The sequence below is a fragment of the Phascolarctos cinereus genome, unplaced genomic scaffold, assembly GCF_003287225.1.
Source record: "Phascolarctos cinereus isolate Bilbo 61053 unplaced genomic scaffold, phaCin_HiC Scaffold_726;HRSCAF=1367, whole genome shotgun sequence".
NCBI classification, from domain to species: domain Eukaryota; kingdom Metazoa; phylum Chordata; class Mammalia; order Diprotodontia; family Phascolarctidae; genus Phascolarctos; species Phascolarctos cinereus.
In genome coordinates this window covers 243,577,301-243,596,933 of record NW_027556098.1, presented here as the reverse complement: position 1 = coordinate 243,596,933, position 19,633 = coordinate 243,577,301, and the positions used below count along the sequence as shown (strand labels likewise).

The 19,633-nt window shown below is 35.9% G+C and overlaps 1 protein-coding gene across 2 annotated transcripts in view; it reads right to left on the bottom strand.

Moving 5' to 3' along the window:
- The window catches only part of MMADHC (metabolism of cobalamin associated D), a 47,410-nt gene extending 28,692 nt beyond the window's left edge, over window positions 1-18,718 (bottom strand). For both annotated transcript variants that reach the window (XM_078147049.1, XM_020970341.2), the window contains exons 1-6: window positions 18,611-18,718; window positions 18,062-18,146; window positions 11,677-11,821; window positions 6,298-6,515; window positions 3,115-3,223; window positions 1,285-1,415 (exon numbers count right to left, since the gene is read on the bottom strand). In XM_078147049.1, coding sequence (XP_078003175.1) covers window positions 1,285-1,415; window positions 3,115-3,223; window positions 6,298-6,515; window positions 11,677-11,821; window positions 18,062-18,070 — 612 coding nt within the window. In that variant the 5' untranslated portion in view covers window positions 18,071-18,146; window positions 18,611-18,718. The remainder of the gene's footprint in view (window positions 1-1,284; window positions 1,416-3,114; window positions 3,224-6,297; window positions 6,516-11,676; window positions 11,822-18,061; window positions 18,147-18,610) is intronic.
- Window positions 18,719-19,633: the final 915 nt, after the last annotated feature.

The window sequence follows — 19,633 nt, the reverse complement described above, 5'->3', positions numbered from 1 at the left end:
CTGAGTCAGACCAGAGTCACATAAATCTGAAGTAAAAGAGGAAGGATTTGAGCCCAGGGCCTCCACACTTATGGACCTCAGCAACTCATTCAGAACTTAATAGTCTTAAAAGAAATGTCTCAGGGCAGAGGTTTCAAACGTGTGGCTCACAAAACTTCCAAATGTGTCCAGAAACAGATTAATATGCAAATGGGAAAAATTTAACAACATAAATAAAAACACAACAGAACACAGATATTATGAATATGCAGTTTTCTAAGTTAATATGTATCTGCAGGGATCTTTAGATGGGGTTCAGTGGTCCCCATTTCTTTTTGTGTTTGACACCACTGGCCTACAGCGCTGAGATGTGGCTTACAGCTATAGTACTATGCCAGAGACTGGCACCTTCCATCCTCTTATCCTCATTCTTCATCTATAAAATGGGAATGACATACATTGTACTTAGGGTTGGTATGAAGATCAAAAGATACAATGTAAAGCACTTTGCCAACTTTAAAGTGCTATACAAATATCATCTATTATTATTTTATACATGTTTATTGAGAGCAAAGGGTGTATGGTTACTTTTAAAATACTGATAGCGCCAGCTCTGCACACCAAGAATGCATGTCTTCTTATTTCAAGTCCTTCCACTATACCACAAATAGACTATAATAAATATGAGGCATAACAGTGTAGTGAAAAGAAAGCTGAACTTAAAGAGTTTGGAGACCCAGGATCTTACTCCTCACATATTCTCTCTCTGTAGTCCTGTTCAGGTTGCTTCTTTGAAACTCAATTTTTTCATCTGTAAAACGGGGATAATTATAATACCACCCACTGGACAAGGTAATTGTGAGGATCAAATGAGAACGTAAAGTGTTTTCTAAACCAAAAAGTGCAATATAAATGTTAGCTACGATCATTATTAATGGACATAACTAAAGGTCATAATTTTAAAAAGTAAAAACATTTTCACAGATTAGTACACAGAAGGGAGAAAGGAAGGGAGAGGAGAAGCAGTATGGCAAAGTGGATAGATAGCAGGCTGGCCTTGAGTCAGGAAGGCCTAGGACCGGGTCCTATATCTGGCACGTTCTAGCTTTGTGTCCATGGGAAAGCTAGTTTAACTTTTCAATACCCCAGGCAAATTTCTAAGCTATAAGTTACAGATGAGTTGCCAATACACATTGGTGGAGAGTTTCTACATGATGGAGTTCTTTATGTCAGTGACATTAGAGATCTTTTGCATCCATCCCAGGAGGAAAGAAAAAAAATGTGGGAAACATTAGGTGTACATACCTTTTCCAACAGCATTTCTCTTTCATTTTCAACCTCCTCACTCCATATGGTCATATCATTTTTGGTTTTTTGTGTTACAGTTAGTATTACTAATTTGCCAGAATTCACTTCTGGAAACATTGATTCAAAATCTAGTGAGAGAATAAAATCAACATTCAGTGGAGATATAGACTATAATTTTGTTCTTACCTTCTTCTCATTCAATCCCCAAAATAAGGTACCGTACAGTGCCAAAGCTTTTCAACATCCATCATAAGAATTATTTAACTTAAATGGGTTGTCATTATTATATTTATTTAATAAGCTATTTATGTAACCTTACTCAAATTATTTTTAAAAAGTAAAGTAAGTACTGCAGTATTATCCCATTTCTAACAGATGAAACAAGACCATAGTGGTGTCAGAGGTGGCATTTTTGAAATTAGGTCTCTCCTAACTCTGAGTCTAGTACTTTTTCTACTAGACACTGCAGCTTCTCAATAATGATGATGATAACAATTATTACTAGTATTATTATTATTTCTTCTACAGATTAATAGATTGGAATTTCAAATGTAAAATCTAGGTTTATCCTTATCCTTTATAGACTAGAAAAACTTCCACCAAGGTCCTATTTGAATGTTTCATCAAGACACTGAAGTGACCCTGGCTTTTGAAGGCTATGTTGGTAAAACAAATTTTAGCAGGGCCTACTGAGCTTGAAGAATTTTAGGGACAGGCCCAATGGCAGACTGTCTGAGGGAAAGTTTAACCGAAGTTTGAAGAGGCTTATCACTAAAATGATCAATTTTGTACTGCCATATCAACTCATGCAGGTCTTCCATTATGATGTAAAGTGGTTGCAATGTGCCTCAGTGGAGGGAGTACATATGCCGGTGATATCATAAATTTTTAAAAAGTCTTTAAAGAAGGCTACATAGAAATTCCAGCATTATTATCTTGGTAAAGCTTGATCAGGATGTAAGCAAAGTATTTAGGGAAGAAAGACATTACTGTAGTATCTTTTTTTTTTCTGTAAAGAAAAGAATACTGTAATTTCTGCAAGGTACTTTGTACATAAGAGCGGAAAGTGAAACTCAAAATAAGCCCAATTACTTTAAAAGATGCAAACAATTTCTGAAAAAGAGGAACAAATTTTGGTTTCCTAAGATGAACTTCAAACTCAATTTACTTTCAAATTACTTTTTAATAAGAGATTAAATCTCTTACATAATTCTGTTGACAAACACACATGTACGAGAACTAAGTGAAACCAGAGGTCATTCTACTCTTTCATTTTACTGACAAAATAAAGGCCCAAAAAAGTTTGCTTAAAGTTACATTATCTGGTAAGGCTCGGAGTCAGGACTGGAACCCAAGCCTGACTCCTGCTGGTATTCCAGTACACTAAGCTGAAGTATTTTAGAATCCCATCCAGGGTTCACAAAAACACAATGTGGTAGAATGCAAGTTCTTTGAGGACAGAGGCTGATGATTTTATATCTTAGTGCCTAGCACAATGGATATAGTAGGGGAACTGTTAATTATTAATAACAAACTGTTAATAAATGTTTATTATAACACAGCAGCACAGTCAATTTTCTATTCCAAAACAGAGTAGGAAAAAAAGGATAGCATGAAAAGTGACAAAACTAAATTCCTCCTTAAGGAATGTCATTATGGGGTAATATGTTACAAAGTACTTACTATGGCCAAGGTAAGAGCATTCAGATGTCAAAGATGTATTAACTGAGATTCAAACTTACTACCACTAGGGAGCATTCTTCAGTAGTACAAAAATTACCTCTGTTATCTGGTTACCAATGCCACAGAAAATAAAACATACTGTACCTTTTCGAAGCAGCTCTGGACATGTTTGTATTACACATTCTACTTTGGCACTTTCAAAATAAGTTTCTGCTCTGTTAATTTCCTGCTGTTCAACAGGTGCATCACTTCCCTAAGGAGAACAAAACAATATAAGTAGGTAACATCTGCATTTCAAGTAATGTGTCATCTTACTGAGTTGTCTCTAGTTAGCTTGATGTAGCTAAATCTAAATCTATATCTATGAAATACAGGCTCTAATCACACAGGGGTAGAGGCATGAACAATTAAAGTTATTTTTATAATACATATTCTGTCAAATTAAACTATTTCTTCTAAGAAATAAAGAAAAAGAGTCTCACATATATAAATGTGATAATGATATTTATTTCCAAGATCTGATTTCATAAAGAACAGAACACATAACAGGTTAAGAAATGGGTCAAAACTTCAGAATTATACTGCAGCGACAACTGTGAAATCATCTTGTAACACTTCACTATTTGTCTTTTTTGTAAAACAAGGACGATATTAACCTACATAGGATTCTTGTGTGAGATGACAGATGATATAAATAATTATCAAGCACTTAACAAAGAGATACATACAATTTAAGGCCCAAAGGTATCATTATGTTCAAAATAATGAATAACTTAATTGGTCAAACAAAAAGTATTATTACCTGTCAACCAAACATTCTCTGTATATTACCACATTCTGATCAAGTGAGAAAAAACACTTTTACTTTCCCACTCTTCTCTTTAATCCTTGACACACCAACATACTGCTTCCAACTTACAACAGTTTTGCCTGTATAGGAAGCTTTCATCTTCCCTTTTTTAAAAAAATTAAAATAATTTTCTACTTTATTAAAACGAAGAATTTCTCACCAGGAGTTTGCTCCCTAATCTGAGTTGTCAAAGGGACTTTAGGTATGATTTGGAGATTCCTTATTGTGAATTTAAAATAAAATTCTATTTAGAATTAATTTTCAGTCTATATATTCAGGAAAATAACTTGGAATTCTGTTAAAAAAAAGTGACTAAAACCTCCATACCTCCTGACCCAAAGACTCTACGCTAGCTAGTCATATGCTTCAAGGTCAAAGACATAAATGACATATATATGTAATCATATGAAGATGTATGTGTGTAAATTACATCTATACACATGCATATAAAAAATATTCACATCAGCACCTTTTGTGGTAGCAAAGAATTGAAAACAAAGTAAATGCCCATCAGCTGTGGAATGGTTGACCAAAGTGTGGCGCATCAATATAAAAATGGATCATTACTGTGTTGTGAGAAATAATGACTATGAAGAATTTAGAGAAGCACTGGAAGACTTAAATGAACTGATATAGAATGAAGTAAGCAGAATCAAACAAAATTCAATGGAAACAATGTAAATGAAATTGAACAAAAAAAGAAACCGAATGCTATGTAATTATAATGGTGAAATCTGGGCTGAGAAAAAAAGATGAGAAAAGCTACCACTCTCTCACATTCTTGGCAGAGGTGAGGTACTATGAATATATATGATTGTGTATGCCATCAAATTTGGTTATTCATTTTGTTGAACTGCCTTTCCCTTTCTGTTTCTTGCAATAAAGGATGGGTCTTTGAGTAGAGGAGAGGGAAGGGATATACTAAGAAATAAAGGTAATATAAGAAAAAATAACAATACTTTAATGAAATTCTATAATACGTAACCTAAAAAAAAAATCAATAAAGGTCTGTTCAGTATAAGGAATAAAGGGAAAATGCACATGATGCAGTACCTTTCTAGAATATTTAGAAATAAATATTAGAACCCTTGCTAAAAATGCTGTACTATGGTATGGCAATAAGTAGTTGGAACATACTGAAAAGATCCTTCATCCCTACAATGTTCTTAATTTTTGCTCTGCAACACACAACAATCAAGAGGATTAAGTTGATACAGTATAATCTCTCTGGACACTCTCTCTAGAGACATCTGAAGGGAAATTATAAAAACTAAAAAGTATTACCTTAATGTCTTTGAGCTTTCATCCTGCAGACAGCTCTATGGGTAAAGTACATTTAAATGGTAGAAGCCTCAAACATTTAAAAAATAATCTGTATTCTCTGTAACAGCTTCTCATATTATGTGACATTCATGTCCCATACTCCCATTACTCCTCTATGGGACTCCACTCAAAGTGCTGGAAATTCTTCCTATAGATCACTGAACATTGTGTAGAAACCAATATAATATTTTTGCTACTTGCCTGGTCCATCTTCTTTTTCAGTTGTATTTGATGATAAACAGGTTTCACAGGTATTACATGGAATATGAATATGCTTACACACACACACACACACAGACACACACACACACACACACAGTGCACACAGACACACACACACACACACTGTGCCCAGAGAAATTGTTTTGCAACCTGAATTAATTACAAGTTGTTGCTCCTATATCCTATAATGACAAAGTCAACCTGGAACTGGAGGTATGTGAACAGTAACAAGCATGCTAAGATATTTAAACACTCTACCTTAACTAGTGTTCCTGAAAAAAACTGAGAAATACATTTTTATACAAACTCTAACTAAAAGTCCAATTTTAAATATCACTTTTGGGCCAGGAATGCTTTTGCAGTAGATATCTCTGCCAGCTATAGTGCAATCATGCAGTTTAATCAATTAGCAATCAGCAAGTAGGTATTAAATTCTACTATATGCCAGGCACTGTTTTACATGTTAGGATACAAAGCTAAAAAGTCAAATAGCCTCTCCCCTCATTTAGTTGGCATTCTTATGGGTAAGCCAATTCACACACATATAAAATATATAAAAAATAAATGAGGTAGTTTTGAAAGGGAAGGCAGTAGCAGAACCTATAGTTTGAACAAACTAAGCTCAGACAAAGATAACTGTTTTTAGCACAGAACACCTCCTCCTTGTTAACAATATCTAACAATTTCTAGGGAATATCCAATCTTGAGAGGCAGCATGACAGAACAGCTAGCTAAAGGGCTGGTCTTGCAGTCAGGAAGACTGGGCTTTCTGGATTTGTCTAACACATGCTAGCTTTGTGACCACAAGCAAGTCAATTAACCTGAGTGCCTCAGGCAACTCCCTAGGATAAGTTACAGTTGAATTGCCAATTTGTAATGGTTGAAATAATATCATAAGATTTTTACACTTTTTTACTAGACACCAGTCTTACCTCAAATTCACTTACATACTGTGCCATCACAAATTCATGCCTTTCACTTGATAAAGGCTCTGCTAGGACATCAGGCAAAGTTCTATGAACTGGACTTTTCTTCTGCAAAGGCGTTCCACTGAGGTGACAGTCAAAACCTATATTCCCAGGGAGCTGAAATCTTTGATCCTGGGGCCCAAAAGGTCCCATAGTTTCATCTGGCCACACAGTTCTTGAACCTAAAAAGAAATGGAGATAATTATTTTTTTTCTTCAATTTTGGCACAGAAGTTATAGGTTTTGGGCCTATGATTTTTGTAAAGCAAGAAATTCTTTTAAGAAAGTTCTGAGGGGAGGGAAGAAAGAGATTAAGGTCTTAGCAATGTGGATTTTAATGAGAACATACATCATCTATATCAATGCCATTTGTTAAATAAAATTCAAGATTTATTTTAAAAACACGTGCTAAAAATTTCAGTTTGGGTGTTCCAGTTTTTTTTTTCTGGCTGAAAACAGACATGTATTTGAACTGTCATATTTTTTGGTTGTAGTTACTTTTAGAGACTCGCCTCTCTACTACAAGTCCATCTCTCTTGTATTTTCTACCTCCAGGATCTGGCTCAACACAGACTCCAAGATTTCCAACCAAGATGAGTGGAAAATAACGATACCACTAACATAAGTCAGAAACCACCTCTGGGGTGAAAATCATGAGGTTGTTTTTTTGGGGGTGGGGATGGGGGGAAACTTAAGGAGAAATCCATATATTACAAATATAGGGTATGATTCTTTGGTTTAATTCTCTACGAAGCAGATTTCCATTTTTTCCCTTTGCTTTTTCACATTTAATTTTTTTAAAATTTGGGTTATAAATACATCTTGGGAAAAAAAGAACACTAAAGAATTGGTAAGCATAATTATTATAGAACTTAAGAATAAAAAAGCGAGTGGTCTCACCAAATAGAAAGATCAGTTATTAATCACATGACAGACACAAGCAACATTAATGCTGCATGTCTATTTCCTAGCCACATTTGGCTGTCTTCAGACTATTTGCCACTGAGATAAATAGGACTCCGGAGCAATTTTCATCCTAACTAATCTGTTTAGGTTTGGGATGGAAAATCGTTATGATTAAGGTAGTAGTGCAATGTCCACTAAGTTTTGTCCAATATTTCAAAAATATCTCACTTACTTCATCAATATTTAGACTTAAATTAATTTCACCGTATCAGAATTGTTTCGGCATTTACTTTCTTTTCTTTAAACAAACAAAAAAAAAGGACTATGCATCTCCATCTTGCTGATCAGCCCAGGAGTTTTGACCTGCTTTTTTCTGACCTGGGCTAGTGCTCCCCTCCTTTGGCATCTTGGAGCACCTTAGCACCCACCTGGCCCTTCTCCCCAAAACTCATCACGTTAGTGTGAGACAGTGTAGAAATCTGATCAGTATAGCCCTTCTGCAGCTTAGAACTCCAGAGCTCAAGTGCCTCAGTCTCCCTAGTATGAGGAATTATAAGCCTGTGGCCTCACACCCAACTCCTCACTTCCACTTTTATATGGCCCTAGTTAAGCATGAATTCTCTTTGCTGTGGAGTAGGAAGATGGATGCAAGAAGGATGACCAGAAGGAGGAAGAAGTGGCAAGATGCCCTAGAAGCTTGGTACTGTAGGGAAATTTCTGGCAGGAGAAACTGGGGGCTAGCCATTCTATTCCATTCTGTTTGGCCAAGAACAGGGACGGAGATGGAAATTGACAGTGGTCCAGGAAGCCAGTTTTTTGCTACTGCTGAGCAAATGCCTCCAAAGAAGAGCTGGAATGAAACATACCAGTGAACAGAAATAAGGATGGAAGAGGACGGGACTGGCATATAAAACCATAACCTCAAAGATTAATCAGTATACAAGACTAATGCTGGTCATCAGACTGGACTGCAGCTTTACATTCCACCTAGCCATCCAATTTCACCATCCATCAACAGCCACTGAGCTGCTCTTCCTCATCTGGACCTGTAGTATCCACTAAGCTTCAGACTGGGATCTCCACACTGGAGATTTCCTGAATCCATGACCTACTCCTTGGAAAAGTTAATTCATTCATTTTTGGCTAGCCAATCCTACTGAATGAGCCTGTCAATTCCTCCCTGACCTGTCCCCAGCACAAAACTCTCCTCCCTGGTTACCTATTCCTGTATGTGTTATTTTCCCTGTTGGAATGTAATTAGGAAAGAACTGTCTCTTTTAAAATCTTTGTATCCTCAGCATTTAGTACAATGCCTAGCACATAATAAGCACCTAAAAATGTTTTTTTAAAAATTCATTCCAAGGGGGCAGCTAGGTGGCGCAGTGGATAGAACACTGGCCTTGGAATCAGGAGGACCTGAGTTCAAATCCAGCCTCAGACACATAACAGTTACTAGCTGTGTGACCCTGGGCAAGTCACTTAACCCCAACTGCCTCACTGAAAAGCAAAAAAAAAATCATTCCTTCTGCTTTTAAAAAAATTGGCATCATTTCATAAAAGTTCCTAGACGTTCCTATTATGTTGGCCTTAATTGAACTAGATGATTCCATTGCATTAATGTACAAAATTCTTCAATCCTTACTTATTTCTATTAGACATTTAAGTATTTGTAGTTTTTTGTAATTACAACTAATTCTGCTATGAAAAAATTTTATTAAGTTTAATTTATGACACTTAAAAATATAGTGTATATCACGAACAATTGGCATTATTGGGGCAAATGGTACTACAATTTTTTGTGATTTTACTGGGTACTGCTAGATTATTCTCCAAAAAATTTGGTACCTCTAATTTCACCAGAAATTAATTTACAGGTTTCCCATAATCTCACCACTACTGAGTTTTTTGCTTTTAATTATATAATGCCAAGCTGATGGGTGTGATGTGGCACCTCAGAGTCATTTTAATTCACATCTCTTTGATAACTAGTACAGTTGAGCATATTTCAAGTTTTTTCATATTTTCAAGCTTTCATAATTCAAAATTCTCAACAACCTAGGCTTTTTCTTTTGAAAATTGCCTCTTTTGACCATCTTACCTATTGGACACTGGACATTAACTGTGTAAGGTTTTTTTTTTAACAGCTCCTTATGATTTTGATGTCAAGTTTTTAAATCAATTATATCTGCCATAAATATTTTTCCAATCTTATTTTTTTCTGTATTGTTTCTGATTTGAATGTAGTCAAGCATATCTTTTGTCCCTAACAATTTCTATTTGTTGAACAGAAAAAAGTTATCTTCCATAAACTGAGACAAATGCATTTTTCCCTTTTTTTCCATCCTTACATAGTTTTAGAAAAATAAAATTAAGCTTATCCACCTGTTGAAATTCAGAGAAGTATACAGCATTATATATTTGTAGGTCTAAATTTTGCTGGCATGTTGCCAATTTTCCCAAGAATATTAGATATTGAATCCTTTCCTCCAGGTTTTTACTTTATATATATTTATCATATAATGGTCTTTTGGGAATGGTTTTTTTCAAAAGAAGTCCTAAATTATGTAATATTATTGGAACAGATTAATAAAGTTAAAATGAACTCTCCCCCAATAATTTATGTAATTCCAATCAAAATACCTAAGAGATTCTTTGTTATACCTAAATAAAATGAAAATAGCATCAATTGTTATTCTTTGTACCCCAAAGTACCCTGTACCCAAAAACACTGCTAACCAATTTATAACATATTCTGAATCCTGAAGTGTAGGCTTTATCAGCTTAAAAACTTTATCAACTTTTTTCATCTTATCTCTGATATTCTTGTGCACTTCATTTTTTCCATATAAATTTCACTAAGATTGTATTTAGTTCTATAAATGAATCTCCTGGTATTTTCATTATAATTGCATAAACCAGATATACATTTGTAGAGTATTACCATTTTTACTTTATTAATCTGGCCCATTCATAAACACTGAATTTCCCCTTCAATTTCAGTCATCATCATAGTTTTACAGCTATCTATAAGCTGATACTGTACATGTTCAGGTAGGTCAATTCCCAAATATCTGATGTCTTTATTAAAAATGAATTTTTAATAGTTTTCTTGATCTTTGTTCTTGATAAGTAAAAATGCAAATGAGTTCAGTTGAAGTTAAGGTGACAGTAGGATTTTAAGGTGGTACTCTAGTTATTAGAAAACGGATAAATGAAGCTGGAAAGAAGGGCTGAGGTTGAAGAGAAAGAATAGAGAATTATCTGGATTGACAACTAAAGCACAGGCTTAGGAATGAACGGAGGGCCAAGGGTTGAGCCTTGGAAACACTTATTTAATAAGTTAAGGGATGTAAAAAGGAAATAGGAAAGCAGCAAGAAAATCAGAATAGCATAGTGAAACAGAAGATAAAAGAAAAAGTAAGTTTCAAGAACAAATGCATTTACATTTTGATATATAGGATGAAGGTGATGACTGAAGAAACTAGTGTTAGTAGATGAAAACCATATTAAAGGGCCTTAAGGAAAGATAAGCAGTGAGAAAACGGAGGCAGCAGACACAGATTATACACTGACAATGAAGGTATAAAATTATAGAAATTTGAGGAGGTAGCAATATCACAGTCACATTTTGTCTGGATAAGTTAATACGTGAATATTTGAAGATAGGGAAGAAAAGGAAATGGAATAAGCTTTTATACAGGACCTATAATGTTCCAGGGAGTAGTACTGGATACTACTATTGCTGTTTCTTTCTTATATGATTGATTTTTCTTCAATAAATTTTTATTAGGCAAAATACTTTATGCATTATACCAGTATTATTTAATAATTTTTTTAAAAGGTAGGGAAAAAAACTAGAAAGGAGAGATTTTCTTAAGAGGTAAGATGAATTATTTTTTAAAACTTCAGATCACAATGGCATTTGGGGAAAGAGAAGAAGAGAAGAGAATAAGCATTCAGCACTTACCATGTACTAGGCACTATCATCCCAGGCTTTTTAAAAACAAGTATCTCGGGGCAGCTAGGTGGTGTGGTGGATAGAGCACCGGCTCTGGATTCGGGAAGACCTGAGTTCAAATCTGCCTCAGACATATAATCATCGCTAGCTGTGTGACTCTGGGCAAGTCACTTGACCCCAACTGCCTCACCAAAAAAAACCCCCCCAGAAACAAAAACCCCCCCAAGTATCTCATTTGATCCTCACAACAATCCTGTGAATTAGGTGCTATTATTATCCCCATTTTACAGTGGAGGAAACTGAGACAACAGTACATATAGGCAGCAATATAGGAATGGAGGAATCCCTAAAAGGGATTGTGGGGCAATTCATAATGCTTGCATGATATATTTCCACTTTTGGAGAGAAGGAGAGTATATTCAAATAATCTGCTGCAAGTATAAAAATAATTCAAATTATATAAAAATATCTTTTACTTACATATATCTGGTGGCGCAGTAGCTACGTGAGACTCATCTGAACCTGAAGATCCAGCAGTAGAAAAAGCTCTGGGATTTACAACTCTTCTGACTAAAGAGTAAAATCCTGGGAGGTATGTAACCAGCCTGGCTCTGTTACACAGCACCTAAAATTTAAAAAAAAAAAAAAAGAAAAAGAAAAAAAGAAAATGATTGGAAAAGAAATGCTCTATTTCTATACTTGCACATATCTCCTTGGTAAACACTTATACTGGAGTGTAATTTTTTCCAAAACTTATCATTAAGATTCCTATTTGTATAATTCAACAAAACATAAACGATAAGCATATTATATTTATTGAAATATAAGTAGGCCCTTCAGGATATATAAACTTGCCACAGTACAAACCAGAAGCCAAAACAGTGTCATTCATGTAATAGACACTTCAGTGTTAAAAATGATTTATAACAAATAAATATATTAAAAAGTTATCACTAGAAAGTACTAATATGCTATTTTTTATGTAAGATGATGATTGCATCAACCAGGCATGTGACAAACTAAACTTCTCCATGTCAAAGAACTGGTAGGATCCTACTCACAATGTCTCACTTTGCCCTTTTGTAAACAAAAACACACTTTGAGAATACTAGGAAATGTTAGAAATGGAATGCAATCTTTGGTGTCTTCACAGGGTTGGTAGGTAAAATGGCTGAACCTCTCAGCTTGGTCTCATGGGCAAGCTGTAATACTAACCTAATTGGTCTCAGCCCAAACTTGCTCAACATACCACAAGCTCTAATATTAACCTAATTGGTTTCAGCCCAAAGTTGTTAAAAATACTGCATAATGTAGAAAATTCTGGTGACTAAAGGTGAGGCATACAGATTAATACAATAGGACAGTTCTGAAATAAAGAAGAGATTGGCTTATTTGAAATTAAAGGAGCAGAAACAGTCATCTTAAATGTGAAAGAATCAATTTTAAAAAGGTTTACTTATTAACTTTTAAGAGCTGTATACAGTATAAATCAAGATAAAAATTATAATGAAGCAAATTAATGAAGAACAAAATTCAAAACAGATCTACAATAACCATAAATATAAAAAGGTTAAAAATCTGAAGTTATACTGCTTTTCACACTGAACTTTTACTTAACTTTAAAATACTGAACTTTGTACTCCCACTGTCATTTAAAAAATATGTTTATCCAGAGTCTACCCCAAGACCTGAACACAAAAGGAACTTACAGTGTGCTGAAATGTTTAATGTGTAAATTATGACATTTGAATCAAGATCTAAATCAATGAGGTTTTATGGCAGTTGCAAAAACTAGTTCACCTTCAAAAATGTTATTTGGCCAGAAAAAAACTGAACTGGTCCTGTCCCCATTTACTGTAAGTCTGACCAGTTTCCTGAGTAGCTAAATTAATGGAATACAAACGTGTGTACACAGTAAATATACTAAGTTCTTTCAAAAGCACAAGCTCCGCTTCGTTCAGGAAACATTCCTCAGTACTGCCGATCCCTAGCGATGTTCCTGCTCTACCCCAAAATCATTTAGCATTTATTATCATTGCCACTTAATTATTTATAGCTTTGTAATATTTCTTGAATCATTTTTCTTAAGTATATGCCTTATTTAACTATTCATGCACTGATTCAAATAGTCATTGGACAACGAGGAGCAAGGTACTAGGTATGTTATATTCATTTGGGAATATAAAACACAGTAAGTAAAGCTTATTAAGATCTAGGAGGAAGAGTATACACAAATAGCTGTAACACAACTAGACTCGGTTTCTTGAGGACAAGGACCACAGATCACGAGAATAGGCACTCAATAACTGGTAGCAACTTAGACATCCAAATAAACAAAAAAACTCCACAGTTTTATATACCTTTACTCCACTGATGATCATAAATATTTTCAACAACTCTTTTGAAATTACTTTCAAAGCCAGTTTATGAGGCACAAAAGCAATGTACCTTTTTATTCACATTGCTTTAAAATTTACTGGTTTGAGTATATTCACTTTTTTTCCTACTGACGTTGACATTTTCAAAAATCGCTGACGCCACTGAACTGAATTCGAAAAATGGTTTACATAACAGCAGAATTATCAGAATATTATATAATTGCTATGAACTGGACACTCTTCCCTGGGAATGTGAGTTCTGGGATGTTTATCAAAAATTCAGTAACACAGTCCTACCTCCTAAATAATGTTGAGTAAGTCAGTGATAAAAAGGGAAGAAAAGGAAGCAAAACAGCAGCTATTGCTTACTGTCCTCATTTATTCTATGTTCTCAGCACTTCACCTAATATATCATGTTTTTGGTAGCCCAACATATGTTTCAACAACAAAAAAGTGAATTAATTACTGTATACTAATAAATTAATTGTCAATTTCCCTTTCAACACTGGAATAAGTTTTTAATTTGCATAATTTTAGATAAACAGTGGGAAGAGCTTCTGATGACAGCAGCTTATTTTAACTATATACCTTTAATACCTGAAGAATTACTGAGTAAATGAAAAGGGAGGGGAGGTTTTTCAGGACATACTTGTTATATCCTATGACCTAATGTATGTGGATACAATAATTAAAAGCAACTGCCAAAGTCAAAAGGAGTTTACATGGACAGAGGGCATAGACAGAATAGATTACGCTGTAGTGATCTCCAAAAAAAATTGAAGTGTAAGAAAGAGGGATGCGGTGGGAGAAGGGAGAGGTAGAATAGGGAAAATTTTCTCACATAAAACAGGCAGGCAAGAAAGAGATTTTACAGTGGAGGGGAAAATGAGGAGAGGCGGTGGCAGGCAATACTTGAACTCCCTCTCATCAGATTTGGTTCAAAAGAAGGAAGAATACACACACACACACACACACACACACACACACAAAATATACATATATATATATATATATATATATATACACACACACACACACACATATATATATACACACATACACACACTCTCAGTTTTGTATAGAAATCTAACTCACCCAATATGGAAATAGGAAGGAGATAAAAGAGGGATGGGGGAGAGAAATGACAAAAGGGAGGGCAGATTAAGGGAAGCAGTGGGTAGAAGCAAAACAGACTTTTGAGGAAGGACAGCATAAAAAGAGAGAAAAGAAAATGGGATAGAGGGAAATACACAGCTAATAATCATAACTGTGAATGATAATGCGAAGAGCTCACCCATAAAATGGAATTAGATAGAATGGATTAGAAACCAGAATCCAACAACAGTTGTATACAAGAGACATACGTGAAAGAAAGAAAAACCCAGAGTTTAAAAAAGAGCTGGACAGAATCTATTATGCTTCAGCTGAAGTAAAAAAGGCAGGGGTAGCAATCATGATCTCAAACAAAAGAAAAATGTATTAGTTAATAGGAATTAAAAGAGATAATCAAGGAAACTACAGTTTGCTAAAATGTACCATAGACAATGAAGTACTATCTAAAAATTTACAGCAAGTTTTTCTGATAAAGGCCTGATTTCTCAAATATGCACAGAACCTACAACTGAATCAATTTCATTAAAATAAGAGCCATTCTCCAATGGATAAATGGTCAAAGGATATGAAGTTAGTTTTCAGATGAAGAAATCAAAGCTATATATACTCACATGAAAAAATGCTCTATATCACTACGGGTTAGAGAAACACAAATTAAACCAACTCTGAGATACCAGTTCACATCTATCAGAAATGACAAAACCTAGAGAGCAGCAGGGAAAAACAGGTACATTAACATCTGTTTGGTGGAGTAGTGAACTGGTCCAATAATTCTGCAGACAATTTGGAACCATGCCCAAAGGGCATAAAACTGTTATTTACAGTGGCTCTTTTTGTGGTGGCAAAGAATTGGAAATTGAGGGTCTGCTCATCAGCTGGAGAATGGCTAAGTTGAGGATATATATGATTGTGATTGAGTACTATTGTGCAATAAGATTATAAGGGGGTTGGTTTCAGAAAAAACATGGCAAGACCTATATGAATTGAGGCAAAGAGAAGGGAGAAGAACTGGGAGATCATTGTGCACAGTGACAGCAACGACATAATGATGATCAACTGTGAAAGACTGATCAAACAATGATCCAAGACATTCCCAAAGACTCATGATGAAAAAATGTTATTCACCTTCAGAGAGGCAACTAATGAGCTATGAGTGCAAAATGAAGTATAATTTTTTTTCACTTTCTTTCTCTTGCTTTCTGGGAGGAATATGGCTAATATGGAAATATGCTATGGATTATTTCACATGTATAATTGCTATCATATTGCTTGCCTTCCCAGTGGGTGAGGGAGGGAAATGGGATGGAGAGATTTTGGGACTCAAAATTTAAAAAGAAAAGAATGCAAAAACAAATAAATGAAAATTTAAAGCTACTGCTAATAATCATAAGTCTAAATCAGATTAAGCAGTTTCAATTTACAATCACCTACATAATTATGAACAAACTTGTTCTTCTGATCACATGTCAGGTTCTTCAGATGATATTTTAAGACCCCTTTTGTAAAAGGAAACATTCCTCCAAAATCAAGAGAACATTTATATTTTTATACTGCAAGATATGCATATATGCAAAGTACTTACTGTACATGGACTATATGTACAAGAATTGATTTAAGTTCCTAAAGGTCACCTGATAAACATTAAATACTATACTCTGCATATCAAAGCAATATTTCTTACAAATTTTTCCTTGTAAAAACATAGGCTCTTTCCAATTAGGTGAATTCATACTCTTCAGAAGTCACCTGAGGCAAGAGCGTACACTTTGCCAGGGGACTCTGAACCTACAAATAATGTTATTCAAAGGTATGAAGAATTTTCTTCTAAAACTACAGGGACTAACTTTTTTATGTTTACAACATTTTTACTATTATGTAAGGATTTTCCTTTATTTTACAGGTCTGTCATTAGCAGTCACGACTAAAAGCCAGTTACTGTTTACTGTTCTTATGAATCTATTATACTTTCATGGAACTGGAACTTTATTCCTAGCCTTCAATTTATCATGCTCTAAATCAGAGGTTCTTAATCCGGGGTTTGTGGATAGATAACAGAGGAGCATGAAAAATTTTTTTAATAACCTTATTTGAATATATTTGTTTTCCTCTGTATTTTATTTTATACCTTTAAAAACATTGAGAAGGGTCTATAGATTTCACCAGACTACCAAAGGACTCCATGACACAAAAAAAGAACTAAAAACCCTTGCTCCAAGTGGAGACAAAGGTTTACTTAATGAAAATGATGTTTAAAGGCTTTGATAATATCTGCGAGTATTATTTATTTTTCTTGTGCATTTTTTATTACATTAAAAATTTTTTACATTCATTTTTAATACTGAGTGCCCAAATTATCTCCCTTCCTCCATTCCCTCCTTATATAAGGCAAGTAATATGATACCCAGCTCATATAAATAAAACATCCATACTAGCCATGTAGAAAAAGGAATACCTTTGCTCTCTTGGTCCATAGTGAAGGCTTACTTAATAAATGCTTTACCTATTCATAAAAGTTAGACATAGCAAAAATTATTTGAAAAGAAACTTTTAGTGAACCCGTTCCTGTTTTGAATTCAACTCAATAAACATTTATTAAGCAGCTACTATGTGCTGGGCTCTGCGAATGAGAAAGCAATGTGTTTATAAATCTAAGAGTTACAGATTTATTACAATGGAGAACCAAGAACACTTCTAATGACTCAACTGAAAAACAGGGTCAAAAACCATCATATTAAAAACATGCTAACCAATCAATCAACATTTGTTAATAATTTACTATGTGCCTGGCACTGTGAATGAGAGGGAATTGCATTTATAAACCCCAAAGCTATAGAATTCTTTAAGTGGGGAATCAAACACTCCATTTTTTATAACTCAATGGAAAATCTGGGTCAAAAACCACCATATCAAAAACACTCCAACAAATCAATCCATCAACATTCATTAAGAGTCTACTATATGCTAAAACACTGTACTAAGCGCTGGGGATACAAAAGAGGCAAAACAGTCCCCAACATCTAGAAGTCTACAATCTAATGGGAGAGACAACATACAAACACATACATACAAAACTAGCTACACACAGGTTAAGTCCTTACATACGCATGTCGTGTTATGCTTTCATAGTATCCGCACCACAGTTTAGACTGTGATGGAAGGGACTGTCTTTTGCTTCTTTCTGCATCCTTACAGCGCTCGGCACAGTGCCTGGGCAAACAGCAGGCGCTAAATGCGTGTTTAATGACTGAATTCTTCATCTCCCAAGTCAAGATAAAAACAATCTGCCCTTCTCCCAATCCTCCCCTCATCAAAACACGGGAAGTTTCTGCTGCAGTTACCACCAGCTGTTTAAGAACTCGACTTAATTTACTCACATTGGCCATTTCTGGTGAGGAAAATAATAAAAACAATCTTTTCTTTTATTGCTTTTTTTCCCCTTTCCTAAATGGCAAGTTCTTCCTGGAGGAAAAAAGACAAAAACAGTAAGAACGAGTTGGTGACAGGCAGTGAGTGACTGAGCTCCACAAGCCCCGCGACGAGCACTTTTCTTTGGCCCAAGGCTGGGACCCCGAGCCCCGGCAGCCTCCGCCCCCAAAGGCGTCACCCCACCCTGTCCCCCCAACTCCCAGCCCGGGGGTGGGGGCGCCAGGGCCCTGAGCACACAGACTCCCTGAGGTTTGGGGGGCCTCCGCGAGGCGGCGAAGGGACCGGGGGGTGGAGGGGACGGAGCGCTGAGAGAAGCGACACAGCCCCGGACCCGACTGACAGGGCTGGGACAGGGTCCGAGCGACAAGACTGTGACAGGGCTTGGAGAGAGGCTTCCAGAAGAAAGCAACCCGGAAGGACGAGAGAGAACGAGGCGAAAACCACGACCAGAGAGGTACGGGGAGACAGAGGAACTAATGGAGGCCGCTGGTGTTTACCTGTGCTCAGGAGCCCCACTTTCTGGTCACCGCCAAAATGGCGTCAGCATCGTCACCGTCGCAGGGGGAGGTGGGAGAAATCGCTGCCAGAGAACATCGAGCGGAAGGAACGCCAACGCTCTATCGGGCGGAGGAAAGGCGACGCATGCGCAGACGATCACAAGCGGCTCCTTTTTCTCCACGCCTGCCCCGCCTCTTTCTCTCTTCTCTACTTCCTTTGGACGGCTGCTCTTGGAGCAATGCTGCAGGACTTAGAACGTTTAAGAAGCTAAGAAAAAGTGATGGCTCTTAGCGGTTGCGAGTTAAATTGCCGGCTGAGGGAGTGTAAGCTCAGAGTTTTAATTGTTAATTGATTGAATGAGCATTTAATTAATTTAAATGCTAAACTGTGCTAAGCAAATAGAAAATTAAAAAAAAAAACAGGTTCCTGCCCTCAGGGTTCTTACATTCTAATGGGAAAGAAGCTCATTTACCGAGGGTGTGCTGGAGGCTGCTCTCACTACCTCTGGAAAAGCAACTAAAGTTTTCTTTATAAATTGTTTATACTTAAAAGTAATGGAGAAAACATTAATAATGCAAATTAAATTTAAAGTATGTTTTTTTCCTCTCTTGAAGAGTCAGCTGTTAAACTTTTTCCAGCACACCCCTACCCCATACATAGGGGGATGGTGGCCAGGTAGGGGCTCTGTGATCCAGAAAAGTTCCAGGGTGATATTAGGACCAATGGGAAGTAAATTGACAACACTCTTTCCATTAGTGAGTTGATTTGATTCTTGCTTCCAGACCTTTTTGTTGTTTAGTCATGTCCCACAAAACCCTAATTGGGGTTTTCTTGGCAAAGATACTGGAATGGTTTGCCATTTTCTTATCCAGCTCATTTTACGGAGCAGAAAACTGAGACAAACAGGATTAAGTGACTTTCCCAGAGTCACCCATCTAGTAAGTGTCTGAGAGTGGATTTGAACTCAAGTCTTCCTGAGGCTAGGTCAAACACTCTATCCACTGAACTACCTAGCTGCCCTC